The 18,111-nt window shown below is 39.1% G+C and overlaps 1 protein-coding gene across 1 annotated transcript in view; it reads left to right on the top strand.

Moving 5' to 3' along the window:
- Window positions 1-691: 691 nt before the first annotated feature.
- Window positions 692-18,111, top strand: part of chic1 (cysteine-rich hydrophobic domain 1) — a 28,122-nt gene continuing 10,702 nt past the window's right edge. The window contains exons 1-3 of the mRNA XM_080187403.1: window positions 692-833; window positions 11,498-11,552; window positions 16,948-17,103. Of these exons, the coding sequence (XP_080043529.1) occupies window positions 712-833; window positions 11,498-11,552; window positions 16,948-17,103 (333 nt within the window). The 5' untranslated portion in view covers window positions 692-711. The remainder of the gene's footprint in view (window positions 834-11,497; window positions 11,553-16,947; window positions 17,104-18,111) is intronic.

Genomic DNA, 18,111 nt, shown 5'->3' with positions numbered 1-18,111 from the left:
TCTCTCAGCCATTCCCAGTCTATTCCAGTCTCTCTCAGCCATTCGGTAAAAGCTGAAATTTGAAACAAAAACAGAAAGTGCTGGAAAATCTCAGCAGTTCTGATCGCATCTGTGGAGAGAAAATAGTGCCAATGTTTGGAGCCTAGATGACCGTTCGTCAGAGCTCTGACAAAGGGTCATTTAGACTCAAAACGTTGGCTCTATTCTCCACCCACGGATGCTGTCAGACTTGCTCAGATTTTCCAGCATTTTCTGCTTTTGTCTCTCTTATCCTTTGCCAGTCTATCCCAGCCATTCCCAGTCTATTCCAGCCTCTTCCATTCATTCCAATTCTATCCCACTATCCAGTCATTCCCAGTCTTATCTCATCTACCCAGCCATTCCCATTCTTTTCCAGTCAATCCCAGTTGTTCCCTGTCTATCCCAGTCAATCCCAGTTTCTTCCACCCACTCAAAATCTATCCCAGTCATGCCCAGTCTATCGCGGTCAATCACACTCCATCCTAGTCATTCCCAGTCTACCCAAGTTTATACTGTTCATTCCCAATCCATCCAGACCATTCCCAGCCTCTGCAAGCTGAGTTGCGCCTGCGCTTCGGCACGTGGCGGGGGCTGATTGTGACGCCAGCCGGTTGGCCGGCGGGCGGGGAATGAGCGGCTGCGCAGGCGCAGGCGCGGGCCCGGGCCCGGCTCGCGGCCCTGAGCAGGAAGATGGCGGACTTCGACACCATCTCCGAGCTGGAGGAGGAGGACGAGCGGGTGGTGATGGACGAACATCTGATCCGGTACACTCCGGACCCGGTGGTGGTGCGAGGGGCCGGCCATATCACAGTGTAAGTTGGGATTATGGTCGGAGCGGCGGGGGGCGAGGGGAGAGGTAGAGATTTACGGGCGGGGAGAGGGTTGCTCAGAGTCGGCCCCCGATCCGGTTCCCGGCCTCGGCTGTCAACAGCCGGCCATGAGGCAGCGGTAACCAGGCAATGGGACGCGGAAACATTGCCACGGGAACCTAGGCTGGCAGGCATCAGTACCCGGGGGGAATTAGTGCAGCTGGCCATAGTCTATACTCGCTGTGAACTGCATTTTTATTTATTTTTATTAGTGTTACAAGTAGGTTTACATTAACACTGCAATGAAGTTACTATGAAAATCCCCTAGTCGCCGCACTCTGGCATCTGTTCGGGTACACTGAGGGAGAAACCAACGCACCTAACCAACACTTCTTTCGGATTGTGGGCGGAAACCTATGCAAACACTGGGAAAACGTACAAACTCCGCACAGACAGTGACCCAAACTGGGAATCAAACCCAGGCCCCTGGTGCTAGGAGGCACCAGTGCTAACCACTGTAACCAGAATAGCGGATCCGATTTTAAAACTGTCTCGTTCTGTCGCTGAACACCCCACCCCCATCATGTTTACAGTGATGTTCTTTACCATAGCAGTTGTCACACTGTTGTTGAAAGCTTTTGAATTCTATCACATTATAAGGAATGCTGGTGATCAGTAAGGTTTATATAATTGGCACTGCTTAATTGAAAACAATTGTTTACATTTCAGCTTGTGATCCATTTAAGTGGTTTACATTTTATTCCCAAACAAAGTGATTTAGTTGGGCTTGAGGTGATTCTAAAATCATGAAACTTTTAATGCTGTTAATAAACTTGTGTTCCTTTTAACCAGCTATGCTGTGTTGTAATCCTGCTTGCTTGCCACATCGACTTGATTACTCCTCCCCATTGAAGTGAAAACCTACAGGCAATATCTGCATTGATTTTCATGCTGTTAGCTCATCGTTCTGTTTCAGTGACAAATTCTGAAGAAAATATTTGTTGTCATTATGATTCATCCAGCTAAATAGACTTCATTTTAATTAAGTTTAAAGAAGCTGTGACTTAATTTAGAAAAGAGAAATATTGCATACAGATTCCTAATAAAGACACTGGTTGCAATTAATTTTAGAGTGAACATTTATACCGCAGTATATTGATGCAGGAGAGGAATTTTGCAGGCCACTGTAACTTGCTATTTCAGTGCTTGTCCATTATGAGTGTTAAAATGGGGGCAGCATGGTGGCACATTGGTTAGCACTGCTGCCTCACAGCGCCGGGGACCTGGGTTCGATTCCTGGCTTGGGTCACTGTCTTTTTCGGACTCTGCACATTCCCCTCGTGTCTGTGTGGGTTCACTCCAGGTACTTTGGACTGTGGGAGGAAACCAAACAACATGCTCATTAGGTGCATTGGCCATGCTAAATTCTCCTTCAGTGTACCCAAACAGGTACTGGAATGTGGCGACTAACAGTAACTTAATTGTAGTATTAATGTAAGCCTATGTGTTACACTAGTAAATAAATTTAAAACTTTAAAAATTGAGAGATATATATATATGCTATTTGAGTATAGTAACCTAATACAATGGTTAAATTCATGGATTAGTAATCAATATCACAACTGGGGTATTTAAATTTAATGAATGATATTTGGAATAAAAAGCTAGTATCAGTAATGGGAACCACAACCTACAGGACTGTTGTAAAAACCTATTTGTTATACACGTGTACTTTAGTGAAGGAAATCTGCCATCCTGGCCTACGTGTGACTCGACCCACAGCAGTGTGGGTGGTTCTTAAATACTGTGTGAAGCAGTCTTGCAAGTCACTCAGTTATATTCAGGAAGGTGGCTTACAGTCACTTTCTCAAGGGTAACTCGGGCGTAGATAATAGTGATGTGTTTTCTGTGAGTGAAGTGACAAAAAGATATAGAAATTTACTTTTTTGGTGCTTGTGAAGTGTACATTAGACAAATTGCACAGTCTCAACTCTTGATTATGCAACCATTAAAATGAATAAATGGAGAGACACAGATTAGGGATGTACAGTTTCACAAACAAAACTGAAAATACTGGAAATATTTAGCTCTGGTAGCATCCCCCTATACCACTGGACACAGCTGCAGCAGTGTACATTGAATACAAGATGCACTGTCGCAACTCACAAAGGCTCCTTCGATGGCTCCATCAAAACCTGCACCCTCTGCCATCTAGAACAACGGAGACAGTAGGCACATGGGGACATCACCACTTGCAAATTCCCATCCCAGTCATAGTCATCCTGATGCTGCAATTCCTTATCATCACTGGATTAAAATGCTGCAGCTCACCACCTAATAGCAATAATGTCGGTCTACCTACAACACCAAGAAGTCAGCAGTTCAAGAAAGTGGTTCGCCACTGACTTCTCAATGGCAATTCAGGATGGGATTGTAACTTCCACCTCCCATGAGTAATATTTTCTAAAAGAGAAAGAATATTTCAGGTTGATGACTTTTTGCCAGTTTTGGTAATAGGTCATCAACCTGAAATGATAACTCCGTTTCTCTTTCTGCAAACCAGCAGAATATATCTGGAATTGCTGTTTTTACTTCAGGTTTCCAGGATCTTCAGTATTTTTATCTCTGCCACTGAAAGTGGGTGGAGGTAATGTTTTTGCCCCTGTTTGTTTTGTTGTTTGACTGTAAACAGATTATTTTAAAAGCTGGTGGATGGATGTCAACAAAACCTGGTGCACAGACAGGGTATGACTCAGGGAAGAATTGATTTTTTTTGGATCAGCTGCAGATCCAAATCCTGGATTTTTAAAAGGATCAGTTAACATTGGAAAATGGGGCAAATTGACTTTTGCAGAATGTTGTGGAATTTGTCACAGTTGTCAAAATGTGAGCAGAGTTGGATTGGCAGAAGTTCTTGCTAAAGGCTTCTTAGACAGCACCCTCCAAACTCCTGAACAGTACCATCTGGAAAGACAAGGGCAGCAGATGCATGGGAACGCCACCACCACCTGAAAGTTCCCTTTCAAGCCACTCACCGTTCTGACATATAAATGTATCACTATTCCTTCAAGGCTGCTGGGTCAAAATCCTGGAACTCACTTCCTAATAGCATTGTGGGCGTACCGGCATCACATGGATTGTAGTAGTTCAAAAACGCAGCTTGCCACCACTTTCTCCAGGGCAATTAGAAATGGAGAATAAAATGCTGGCCTAGCCAATGATGCCTATATTCTTTGAATGAATGAAATAATTTTTTTCATAGTTCTGGTTATGGAGCTTCAAGCAGGCAGAGACAAAACACAAGCAAGAGTCGCTTAATTATAATAAAGTTGAGTTAACACAACGGGATGGAGATATGAGCTCTACTGAGTGCTCTCTTCACTTGTGCTTTTATGTCAGGCAATTTTCTCATTGTAAACTTGCTAAAGCAGAAAGTCCCCTAAAAACAACTTGGAGTGGAATCTTAATACAGTGCTGCAGTGTAACGCAATGTGAACAATTATTTATCAACAATGGGGGGCAATATTTATGAGAAATAACTAAGATTCCAGTGATGAAACTGGAGAAGAGAAGGATAGGAAATTTCAGAAACATGACGGATCTTAATAGGGTGAATGGGGCAGATGTCTTTCTCCTCAGGAGCAAATGATAATGGCCATCAATTTAATTGCTGTAAATAAGGAAAGAGGTAAATTTCTTTTACGTGGAATGTTGTCGGGACTGTAAATGCTTTATCAATGGTAGTCATCTAGGGATACAGTAATGGAAAGATGGATAAACTCTTGAACCAGGTGGACGACAATATAAGGCTGTAAGGAAAGCGCAGGGCAAAGGGACTGATTTTTGAATACTCCAGCAAGGAGCAGGCATGGATATGATTGGGTGAATAGCTACCTTCCATTGCAGGAAAATTTTAAAGTTTACAAGCATGACGTTGAATGCATTTGCAAAATAAGGAAAAAAAACTCTAAATCCTACAAAAAGAATGATGAATTTACCCTTCTGGATTGTTACAAAAAATGTGAAAACATATCAAAAGTGTTGATTTTGAGAAGAAGGTACTTGGTTCAAAACATTACTGGCATACGAAAAGGGCAATGAATTTAAAAACTATGAAAGTTGCTAGTGAAGCTGAGAACAAAGTGAGTATAAGATACTTAATGTACAGTATATAAGTTATACATTCTTCCAAGCCTTTGATAGGGAAGACTTTAAAGTAAAGGCCTCCCATAACAATAATCCAAGTAGAATTAATTTGATCTTAATGATTTTGAATCACCAGACAGGTTGAAATGGCTGAAGGAAACAAATTTCCATGGATGGATGGTGTTTATTCCAGGGAGAGGAGGAATGAGATTTGTCCAGCGTGGATCATCGGTTTCTCCCATAATGAAAAAAGGAGATAATGTGGGTACATTTTCAAAAAGAACGAGAATACAAGTTGGGTAGCTGAATGCTCTTTAGTCTCCATTTGGTACATAAGAACATAAGAAATAGGAGCAGGAGTAGGCCATCTAGCCCTTCGAGCATGCCCCGCCATTCAATAAGATCATGGCTGATCTGAAGTGGATCAGTTCCACTTTCCCACTTTCTCCCCATAACCCTTAATTCCCCTGTCTATCAGAAACCTATCTACCTGTGACTTAAATATATTTAGCGAGGTAGCCTCCACCACTTCAACGGGCAGAGAATTCCAGAGAGTCACCACCCTTTGAGTGAAGAAGTTCCTCTTCAACTCCGATCTAAACTGCCCCCCCCCCCCCCCCCCCCCGCCATCTTGAGGCTGTGTCCTCTAGTCCTGTTATCCTTTCTAAGTGGGAAGAATCTCTCTACCTCTACCCTATCCATCCCCTTCATTATCTTATACGTCTCTATAAGATGCCCCCTCATCCTTCTAAACTCCAACGAGTACAGACCCAGTCTATTTAGTCTCTCTTCATAGGCCAACACCCTCATCTCAGGTATCAGCCTAGTGAACCTCCTCTGCACTCCCTCCAAGGCCATATATCCTTCCGCAAGTGCGGCGACCAAAACTGCACACAGTACAGTACTCCAGCTGCGGCCTCACCAGTACCCTGTACAGTTGCAGCAAGACCTCCCTACTTTAATATTCTATCCCCCTCGCTATAAAGGCCAAAATTCCATTCGCCTTCTTGATCACCTGCTGCACCTGCAGACTGGGTTTTTGCGACTCGTGCAGAAGGACCCCCAGGTCCCTCTGCACCGTAGCATGTTGCAGCTTTTCGCCTTTTAAATAATAATCCCTCCTACTATTATTTCTGCCAAAGTGAATAACTTCACACTTGCTAACATTATACTCCATCTGCCAGGTCCTCGCCCACTTGCTCAGCCTATCCAGATCTCTCTGCAGACTTTCCACATCCTCCATGCAATTTGCTTTTCCACTCATCTTCATGTCATCAGCAAATCTACCCTACACTCAGCCCCTCCTCCAGATTGTCTATATAAATGGTAAACAGTTGAGGCCCCAGCACCGATCCCTGTGGCACTCCACTAGTCACCAACTGCCAACCAGAATAGCACCCACTGATACCAACTCTTTGCTTCCTATTAGACAGCCAGTCCTCTATCCACGCTAACACCTTACCCCCAACTCCGTGCACCCTAACCTTCTGTAGCAACTTTTTGTGAGGCACCTTATCAAACGCCTTTTGGAAATCTAAAAAGACCACATCCACCTCTTCCCCTTTGTCTACCGCACTAGTCACATCCTCATAGAAATCCAATAAATTCGTCAAACATGACTTCCCCTTAACGAATCCGTGCTGCGTCTGCTTGATCAAACCATTCTTTCCTAGGTGCCTCGCTATTTCTTCTTTGATGACGGATTCTAGCATTTTTCCAACTACAGACGTTAAACTAACCGGCCTATAATTCCCTATAATTTGGTAGTGTGTTAAGTAATGGGAACTTGAGAATTCCCTGTAAGTTCAACAGCCTCCTTTAGATTTAGACAGAGAAAACTATGACCGATCTTCTGTGACAATGTATATACCAAGCAGCTTATGGTAAAGTTTACTTCATATAATGTACCAAAAAACTTGAGAAAATTTTACAAGTTAACTGATGGGAAATTTGAATGAAATGGATAAGAAACTGGTTGATGGGAGGGAGCTTAGAAAGAGTTTTTTTAGGGTGAGGATGAGCTGAATTGGGAGTCCAAGATCAACATTGGGACTCTTACTATTTTTAACTTTGATTAATGATTTAAATTCAGAAACTCCATGCAAGCTATGAATGACACTTGTTAAGGTAGCTCAGCAATTACAGAATAAAACAAAATATGTATCTGGACAGAGCAATTTCAGGTGAAGATTAGTTTGACTAAGTACACTGGTATCAAAGTAGTTTAGCAGTGTAATTGAGAAAAGATTTTAGCAAACTCTGTTTAATATGTACAACCACTACAAAGCAGCAATCAGAAGAACAAAAAGAATGCCCAACTCTGTGGTTAAGATAAGCATGTAGTGTCCACCATTGTGCTTGAGATGCAACCAGGAAGGCCTGGAGTGCATTATCAATGCTGAAAATGTTATTTTAGTTTTTTATTCTTTCCTGCGATGTGGACATTGCTGGCATGGTAACATTTGTTACCTATCCCTAATAGCCCTTGAGAAGAGGCCACCTTTACCAACTGCTGCAGCCATCAGGTGCAGGTACAGAGTGATACTAGGAAGTTGTTTCAGGATTTTGATCCAGTGGATCCACCAGATCCAAAGAAACAGTGAGATAGCTCCAAGTCAGGTGGTGTGTGGCTTGAGAGAGAAAGATGCTGCCCTTCTCAGTGGTAGAAGTCATAGGTTTGGAAAGTGCAGTTGAAAGAGCCTTGGTGAGTTACTGCAGTGTATCTTGTATATATTGCACACTGTTATCAATGTGTATCAGTGGTGTAGGGAGTGAATATTTAAGTTGTGGCCACTGTTTGGGTATTATATTCACTTTTGTCACACTCCTATTTGATTTGGTGATTTGGACAATGTACCAGTTACATGAAGTATGTTCTAGAGGGAGGTATGTTTTAAACAATGTTTTAAAGGGGGGAAAAAACAGTGAAGTGGAGAGATAAATAGAGTGAATTCCCCGACACCCCCCCCCCCCCCCCCCCCCCGCCAGCTGCATCACTGCCAATTACTATGCCCTGCTCTCTTCCAACCCCAAAACACACTCTGCACTCCTCAATTCTGACCTCTTGTGCATTCCCAATTATAATTATTCCAGTATTGGGGGCTGTGCCTTCAGTTGTCTAGGGCTCCAATGGTGGAGTGATTGGAATTGGAAATGTGCAAGAGGCCAGATTTGAAATAAGCCAAATGAGGGCACAATCTTGCAGAGGTAAATATGATTGCAGGTAAAATGAGTATAAATAGATCTGATACTATTTCAAATTAAGCCAGAATAATAAAATGAGATAAGTTAAAAGTATTACAAAGGCAAATTTAGGATTAAAAACAGGAAACTTTACAATGATTAATATATGAAATGGGATTCTAGATAAGATAGTGGAAGTAAAACATAGCTTGCACAAGAGGGTTGGATGTCTATTTGCAAAGTAACATAGTGTCTTATGAGTTGGACCTTTTTCACCTCTATCATTTGTGATGGGTTTCAATTCCGTTGTAATGCACCACAACAAAGTAATCTGCAAGCACTTGCAGATGGATTCAATTCAGATCACATTGTTTCTTTTGATAAAATTGATCTTTCTAGGCGCTTGTAAATTTTTTTTAGATAAATAATTGCAGTCGAGGAGGATGCAGTACACAGTGGAAGCACATTTCATGCACTATTGAAAAGACTATCTTAATATAATGGAAGGATGAATTAAATTTATCTCTTCTCTACATTAGCTGTACTGTTTTAGAAAGGAATTTTGAAGAAGGGTCCACACCCAAAACATAATCTGCTTCACCTCTTTACAGGTGCTGACTCATTTGCTGTGCATTTCCAGCATTTACTGTCTTTTGTTTCAAGCTCTAAGCACCTGGCTAGTAAAGAGAGGGAACATTAATTCAGTTGCAATGTGATGCTGTCCTAATGCTCAGGATAGTTGGTTGAAGAGCAGTGTTAATCATGGATGCAGTTTGATTAAAGAAATTGTGTGGCCTGAGGTTAAAAATATTAGAATTCATACAGCGCCCCCCCCCATAAAATAAATAAATTATGCCAACATAATTTATTACTTGGATATTTACATTATATTTTGTTTCTTGTACTTGTAAAAGTCTTAATGCACCAACTTGAGAAGCTTTTATCATGTAATTATTTATTTGTATAGGATATCAATCATCTCTTAAGCTGCAAAATTGGTTTGTTCTTGCCAGAACGAATATTGACAATCTGTCCTTGGATCCTTTCAATTCGTGTTTGCTGCATCAAGTTGTCAGCTGTTAGGGTGATCAGATGGTTATATTGAATATTGCTTGGCGATGAAGAAGACCAGATATTCTGTTTATATACATAGTGAATAAGCAGTTTGCTGATTGTGGAAAGATTTCTTATACAATGACAAGAAAGTTAATTTCTGGAAGCCAAGAAACAAATTGGATATGCATTTTTCTCACTGGATAGTGATGAAATGGAAAATGCAACTCGAGTTTGAATTATAGCTCAACCCATATATATATCACAGAATCTAACAGGGTGCTACTTCAACAATTCTCAAAATAGAAGGGGGAAACATATGCCACTGCATTTTAAGGCTTTTACATATACAGGTCCCTCCGAGATTCCTGCCTGTAGAATTAGTTGGCAGCAGTCACCAAGGTTACATTCTTAAAAGATAACATGGGGTTACTGAAGGTCATATCAATTGCCCCTTTTTGCCTTAGCTAGTAATATTTATTTTAATAGTTTCTAGGCATCAAATAAATTGTAGTTTTAATGATTTTCTTGCGTTACCGTATCTAGTTTCTCTGAAGTTGCTGCATGGGGTTTGCAGCAGTAAAATATTTTTTGCACATTTTAAGATGTTGTCTTTCTTATCACCCTGCCCCCGATCCTGCTAGGTACAAGTGATACTATATTATAGTAGTTTCTGATGTGCAGTGCTATTGATGGGAGCATTGTCACAAATAACTGCAGTAAAATATTTTGTCTCTCTTATTATCCACAATCAAGTTTGGAGATCACATTTCAGCTGCTGATGCCTGATGTAGATATAGGTGATATTACAAAGGCATAAGTAATCTTTCTGATGATGAAGGAAGATTGGGTTTAGAAGCTCAGTTGAGGGTCAAATGGGATGTCTAAGTCTGTTTAAGCATTGGACAGTAAAGGATGTAGTCTGTGGTTGGAGAATGAAGAGTACAGTGACTGGTCTTCCCGATATGTAATTGAAGGAAATTTCCGCTCTTCCAGGTCTGGATATTAGATACGCAGTGTGGCAAATCGGAAGCCATGAGAGGTAGTGGTGAGATAGAACAGGATGTCTTCACCCTATAGGCAGGACCTGCTTTTTGTTGATGTCACTGAGGTGGCAGCAAGGACTGAGGTGTCAGGAGTGGCAGGTATACCTTCCCCAAGCAAAGTAGTCATCAACTGCTCGTTAGATAACTGGCAAGTGCAACATAGAGGTTTTGCTAAGCTCAGTTGGTTTAAATCCATTCCTCCTTTTAAAAAATGGGAGGAAAGCACTTGATTCTTTGCAGCACTCTGTGACTTTTTGATGAGATTTTGAGAAATTGGAAACCTAATAACTGGCAAGATAGACAATACTTCCATTATAATTGCTTTTCTTTATTATGTTGTAAAAATGTACATATTCTTCTATCGTATTCTAAATTGTACACTATAGTCTACACACTGTATTGGAAGATCTTGTTTCTATTATCCAGTAGTTCTTGTAATTTGACACGGTGCTAAGCTTGCTGTTTATAGTAAACAGTGAGTTATGATCCTTACTAATATTATGTATTTGTGCACACTCCATTCTGAGATGAAAAAGATTTTATTTAAGTGAAGCAGGAAATGTTTTCTTCTCCCTTAATTTTTAATGCCATAGTCCTGCAGCATTGAGCAACTTTCATAGGCTTTATTTTCTCATATTTAAAAAGCCAATAAATTATTTTGACATACTTCTGAATCTGAGGAGAATTGCCATTTTGATGACTATGCAGTAAACCAGGTACTCTCGCTCAGCAGATGTTAATATTCCAGATTAAAATGCTGGTTTGAAACTAATTAGGTTGTCTTTAGAAAACCTTTATTTAAAATTGGACCAAGGTGCTCTTCGGCGTTCTACCTGCCACTTGTTTTGAAACCAGTACCACCACCATCACTTGGTATGGATTAATGGTGTTTATGCTTAAGTAAATCTGAAAAAAATTCTTGAATCACACAGTACTTTTTGTATTCAACAATTATGAAAATTCATAGGTTATTTAAAAGATTTCATCCAGCAGTTGAAATGAAATCGTGGTTTAAGTGATCTCTATTTTTAAAAGGAGTGCTTGTTGTTTTTCTGAAATCAATTTCATCGAAAAAAGACAAAAATCTTCCTCATTTTCAATTCTAGTCAGTGAAAAAGGGCTTTCTCTTATTACTGCATATATATTTCTCAAAAAAGAACACTTTCATTGTAGCTTTTGCTCTTAAGTCACTCTCTTCTGGTAGCAAACACTTAACTTTATTTAATGCTTTTTCCTAAGGTTTGGCCTCAGCAACAAATTTGATCCAGAATTTCCCTCGGTGCTTACAGGAAAGGTGAGTTGTTATTGAAAACTTCTTGCCAGCATCCTGTATAATTTATTTTCTTCCGATTTGCCCCTTCCTCTTTCACTCAGTCTGTCTCTGTTGCATAGATTACATTGTTATCCTCAGTTTATTCAGAATATAACTGTAGAAAGGTCAAATGGTTGACATGAAGTAATTTGAACCATGGCTTACTATTTACTGACCAGACTGTTCCTAACCTACTTTCAATCCTAATATACAGCTGGTTTTCTAAACCCTCCAGAGAGTATATTTGTACACCTTATTTGGTAGTAGCAACTTAACTGAGGATGTAGTCAGGTCCTGAGGATTTGGTGGTTTTTAATTCCCTATGTTTCATGTATATTAATTATTTTAAATATCTCTCATTGTTTCTCTCTATTTCTGGGATATAATTTGTGTCTCCTCCTTTGAAGGTAGACACAAAATGTTTGTTCAGTGCTTCTGATCTTTTCTCCTTCTCCATAATAATTACAGCTGCCTCTGCTTCAGAGAGCAGTGTTTACTTTAGCTATTCCAATTTCTGCCGAGAACAAAGAATAGTACAGCTCAGGAACCGGCCCTTTGGCCCACCAAGCCTGCGCTGACAAATGACACCTTTCTAAACGAAAGACCTTTTGCTTTTAACGGTCCATATCCTTCTGTTCCCTGCCTATTCATGTACGTCAAGATGCCTCTTAAGTGTTGCTATTGTATCTGCTTCTACTATCTGTGCTGGCAGCGGACTCCAGACACTTAATACCTTCTTTTGCCTCCTTTAAACTTTCCCTGTTTTACCTTAAATCTATGTCCCCTAGTAATTGACATTTCTACCCTGGGAAAAAAGCTCCAACTATCCACTCTATCCATGTTTCTCATAGATTTTAAAACTTCTGTTAGGTCGCTCCCTCAGCCTCCGATGTTCAGGGGAAAACAAATCATGTTTGTCCAATCTCCCCTCTTAGCTAATACCTCCCAAGCCAGGCAACATCCTGGTAAACCTTTTCTGTACCTCTCCAAAATCTCCTCATCCTTCTGGTAGTGTGGTGAGCAGAACTGTACACAATATTCCAAATGTGGCCTAACTAAAGTTCTATACAGCTGCAACATGACTTGCCAATTTTTATACTCTGTGCCCTGACCGATGAAAAACCCTTGTGTTTTTTTTGGCTCTTTTTTCCCTTTTTAATAAACATTTTGGTTACTTTTTGCTGTTTTTTAAAAATGAATCCTCAGCTTTGACTGCTCTTGCAATATTATAAGCTGCTTTTAATCTGGTACTATTCTTAACTAATAAGCCACACTTGGGTATTTCTCACTAATTTTTTTAATGAAATGTATTTTTTTGAACTTGTTGAATCATTTTTTAAAGCATTTCCCTTGTTTAGTTACTGCCATACCTTTCAGTCTGTTTATTCAATCAACTTTATCCAGCTCTCCCCTCATACCTCTAAAATTGGCTTTGTTTATGTTTCAAAATTCTTGTTTTGGACTAGTGTGTACTGCTACTCAATTAAATTATCACTTTTCCCAGAGAATCTTTTTTGTGAAATTGATTAATTAACTGGTTTTATTATGCCATACTAGATTTTAGAATAGCTTTGTCCCTAGTTGGTTCAACAACATTGTGTTCTAGGAACCCATACTACAGACTGCTCTTCCAGATTACTGTTGCCAATTTGATTTGACCAGTCTATTGAAGATTGAAGTCCCCATGATTATTAAACACAACTTCTGAAATATCCTAATCTTTACTATGTATTGCATTAATGATTGAAATTAAGTGGAATACAAATTTTAATCTATTAATTATGAAGTTAACATTTGAATCAGAATTCTTGGTATAATTTATTTTTGTTTTTCTGAAATCCTTCATTCTTCTCTTTCCTTTTTCTTCTTCCTTTTCCTTCCTCCACAGGAAACTGTTCTACAGGCATCCTTGGTTCAATTATATTTAGTGTAACAGGGATGGGTACAGGGGGAATTTATTTGTTTGCAGACTGAAAGAATGTGCTTATTGAAACCTTCAGTTGAGAAGGCATTGTTGCACAGATGTTCACAAGGCTACTTAATAAAATTGTTCATTAAAGCTAGGATTTGAGATACTTATTCACACACAATCTGAAGTAAAACAAAACAGAAAATGATGGAAAATCTCACAGGTCTGACAGTGTTTGTGGAGAGAAAATAGAGCCAAGGTATCAATCTAGAATAATACCTTTCACCCAATAATATATCTGCCGAATTAGAGCAGGTTGGAGAGGGAGGCACTTCCAAAAGATTAATAAAATTAGTGGGTGTTTTGCAGTTATTTACTATAAGGTTTTTTTCATAACAACAACTTTATAACTTGCACCCTGATAACTTCAACTTCCTTTCATTAATTGCTTTAAACTAATGTAAAGTATAACACTCCTTACTAATTTCAACCAAGCACAGATATCAGGTACCTGCCATAGAACCTTTGTTGAATTTAATAAGAAGAGAAATGTTATACTTTGCATTAGTTAAAAGTAGTTAATTAAGTGAAGCTGTGATGTAGTCAGGGTTCAATACATAAAGCTGTCATTATGGAAAAAAAACTCCCAGTAAACAACTGCAATATGCCCACTAATTTTATTTTCATATTCTGATTGCAGAATATAACTAGTATATACAACTAGTGTTCTTTTAAATTGTATAATTCAGGAAAAGATGTTTCTCTTATCCATTTTGAGTGGGACAATGCTGTTTCAGGCCATAAAACTATATCAATAAAGATTTACAGGCCAAATTTAATTTCTACCAATTTTTAGACTTAAAGCATAGTAGTTTTGAAGATTATGATCTAATTGCATCTAATGCTGCAGGAAAAGACAACAAAAAATTGGCAATTTTATCCTTTCTCATTTTTGAAAGAATGTTTGCATTATCTGTTGTGAATTTTGTAACAAAAATGGTTTGGCTAACTTGCTGTGTACATTAATTTTTAAAATCATATCCCTTATTGCTAATTGTCATAGCATCCACTTGATGGTTCTGCTGTCAACAAATCCATGCATAATTTTGCTCTGAAATGTGCATCTTCTCCATGTTTCCCCAACAACCCCCCCTCCCCATCCCCCCCAACACACACACACACATACACACACACAGAATAACACAGTAAATGTCACTTTTGGTGTAGTATGTACCTCCAGGGGATGCATGGGATGATATTCTAATATAAGAATATAAGAAAGGAAGCTTCCTACTCTAAATCTGCAACAAAGAAAGAGCCTGTGGAGAGGGTGGTTGTGCATTGCAGAGAAGTGTAAGCAATAAATGAGTGAGTTGCATTGTGACTGTATCTGACAGTTGATAGATTAGAGGGCTTGCTTATTATGATTGAAGAGGTATGGTTAGCCTGCTGGGCTTTGCCAGTCTTTTCACTATTTGTGAAGTGTTTTTGCATCCTGTCGTAAAATGTTACAACCCTGCTTTATTGGTAGGACCAATATAAAGCTAAGAGGAAGTAAGACTCATTTGCAGTGTGGGAAGCACACCTTACTGATCAGTAGCTGGATGTTCATTTGCATTTTTTTATGGCAATGCATGTTTACAACAAATATATTTTGCTTGTAGTTATGATTTCAAGTGTTTTCTTCTGATAAATGATTCCATTTGTGAATATACCATAATCAAATCATCTCTATTAGGATGTCTTATACAAGTCATAAAAGAAATAAGAAGTGTGTTTGAATATGGGCTTTCTGTTGGAGGAAGCCATAAATTGCCATCTGTAAGTTTTGAAATGATAGCTATTGAATAAGTTCCAGGACTATACTTGCTATAGAACTTGGAAGTCCCAACTGATGAAACACCATCATTGAAACCAATCTGACTATAACCTTTTGACCAAGAAAAATGTTAGAATACATATATATTTGGTTGGAATTTTTACACAAAGTGATGAGCCTTTGCATTGTTCCCCTTCAAAGACCAATGGAAGTAATTGTATGATTTTATTTGAAATATTTTTACTTGTCTTCAGTACGCTGTAGCATACTATTTATTTAAATGTTAACACTTTAGTGTTTAGTAGTTTTTAATCTTGTGAACTATTTTGAAACTTTCCCTGAGATGCATTTCTACCTATTGAAGCGTATGACTAATTATCTAATTTTTAAAAATCTATTGCCTCGTATACACAAAATTGATGATCAAACTTCAGTTTTTGACCGTTAGAATAATGAAACAATGTGTACATGTCGTTCCACTTGTACATACTGATTGACCTTGCAGATAAGGGGCATTGAGTCTTCATGAGTGGCTTCTTAGAACCTTTTGGTTGCCTTTTGAAAACTGCTAATAATTATCCAAACACTGTCTCCTGAAGCCTGTGAATTCCTGACACCTCTGAGTTGGATATGGGGGTACCCCAGCAATGCACTGGGGAATCCCTCTTGAAAGTTCCAGGAAAGGCTTTGTGTGACAATTCTCCAGAAGCACTAACTTTCCCTGGACAAATAGGTCTCTTCAGATGGATCCGCCAGCTTTACACCTGAAAGAGTTAGACACCCCGCTTGCCTCCTGATGTAGATCTGACAAAGTCCCGGGCCCCCCAAATTCCATGCACTCACCTGGACACTTACTTTCTCCCTAGCCTATCAGTTTCACTGGGCTCTTCAAACCTTCCCATTTCCCAGCAGCCAGTTTAGTAAGAAAGGGGAGTGGTCTCACTGCAGTTGCATCACACTGTGGCCTGCAGGGACCAAACAACTCCAGCAATCAGAGGTTTGGTTGAAGCTTTCCAGAGCAGGTCAGTGCTCTTTAATCTCTTGTAATTCCAGCAGGACATCATTTTACGCCACTGGGTGGAAGTTGCAGCCCATTGAGACTAAAAGACTTTGCATTCCTAAATCTGAATATTGTAAATATCAAACAATTGAAGATTATTGTAGAAAATGGAGCTCACTGGAGTCCAGTAAGCCAAAAGTAGAGAAGAAAAATCAAATTAACAATTGTCACTATATTTTGTTTTCTGCTTTTTGAAATTTGTAGGGAAAGCAGACAAAATTAGGAAATAAAATAGAATGGACGTTTTAAATACTATTTTTACTTGGGCTGTTTTCCTTTGATTTCAGAGCAACTTCAAAGAATTGATAGAAATATGTTTAATATGAGCTCAGCACAAATTTCTCCTCCAGTTTGGAGTTATTTGATCTACGGTGATATCTTATTTGAATTTTACTTTTGCGGTGAATGTTGCCTATTCGTTTCATGGTATCTGAATAGATATGTAAGCATACGTGTATGCGTGCACACCCCTTTAGTTTGATCTCCTGTTACAATACAGCCATCTGTCAAATGCTCGTTTGTTAACTTGATTGACAGTCTGCCTTTGCTACAACTTTTGATTTTGCTCTGCTGCTTTCTTTTGTTCCAGGTGGCTCCAGAGGAGTATAAGACAAGCATTGGTCGAGTAAATGGATGCTTAAAGAAAAATCTTCCCATCAATGTGAAATGGCTTCTGTGTGGTTGTCTTTGTTGCTGTTGTACCTTGGGTTGCAGCCTGTGGCCTGTCATCTGTCTTAACAAAAGAGTAAGTACTTAATTAGATCATTTGTACACATGATTAGAATAAATGGAACTATTGGTAGCTGTTGCAGATTTTAGAATTAGGGCCAGTCTTGAAACCAGTTTCTTTAACCTCATTTCTCCCATTCTCATGAAGACATTAATTTTTTACTGTTACACAAACGCAACAAGTTGTCATCACCCTTTGGTAATGTGTGATCTTTGGTAAGCGTGATCTTTGGTAAGTATCGACAAGCAATTCAATTAGGAAGTATTATAGTTGAGGCTGTTTCTCTCCACACATATCTTTCAGCAGTCACTTAATGAAAACATTGACGGTACTTTAAATTTTAAAAATAACAATGCTATTTCACACATTCTTTGGATTTAATTACTTAAGTTTTAAACAAGAGATTGCAAGATGGAGGCCTTAGCCTCAACAGCATGCATTTATTTAGCACCCTTAAAGTAGCAAAGCATCCAAGACATTTCAGAGTAGCATTAGCAATAAATATGTCAGCTTGCCACCAAGAGAGATATTGGGACAGATAACCAGAAGCTTGGTCAAATAGCTAGGTTGTTTTTTGGGAGCATTTTAAAGAATGAGAGAAAAGTAGAGATGTGGAAATGTTTAGGGAGGGTAAGATGTGCTTTCGAGAGTCAGTGCAGACTCAATGGGCTGAATGGCCTCCTTCTGTACTGTAGAGATTCTGAATAGGGACTTGAACCCTAATCATCTGACTCTTGAAGTTGTGTTGCTACAAAATGAGCAAATTTGACAAAACGGCCAGAAATGCCTGTTTCACTATTGGAAACTAATTCCAACAGCCCTTGGATTGTCTTAGACAAAATGCATTTCAGCACCAGTTCAGAGGATGCACTGTTTACTCAGAAAATTCTTTGGGAGCGATATGTTTCCTATTAATAAAATTATAGCATCATTATTGAAGTAAATCTGACTTCCACACTATCACAATGCCAAGTATTTTAAATTCATAACACAGAATTTTAACCATTTTCAGAATTTGGAAAA

The sequence above is a fragment of the Carcharhinus amblyrhynchos genome, chromosome 4, assembly GCF_965287045.1.
Source record: "Carcharhinus amblyrhynchos chromosome 4, sCarAmb.v2.hapA, whole genome shotgun sequence".
Taxonomy (NCBI): Eukaryota; Metazoa; Chordata; class Chondrichthyes; order Carcharhiniformes; family Carcharhinidae; genus Carcharhinus; species Carcharhinus amblyrhynchos.
This window is presented reverse-complemented; position numbering and strand designations above follow the sequence as displayed.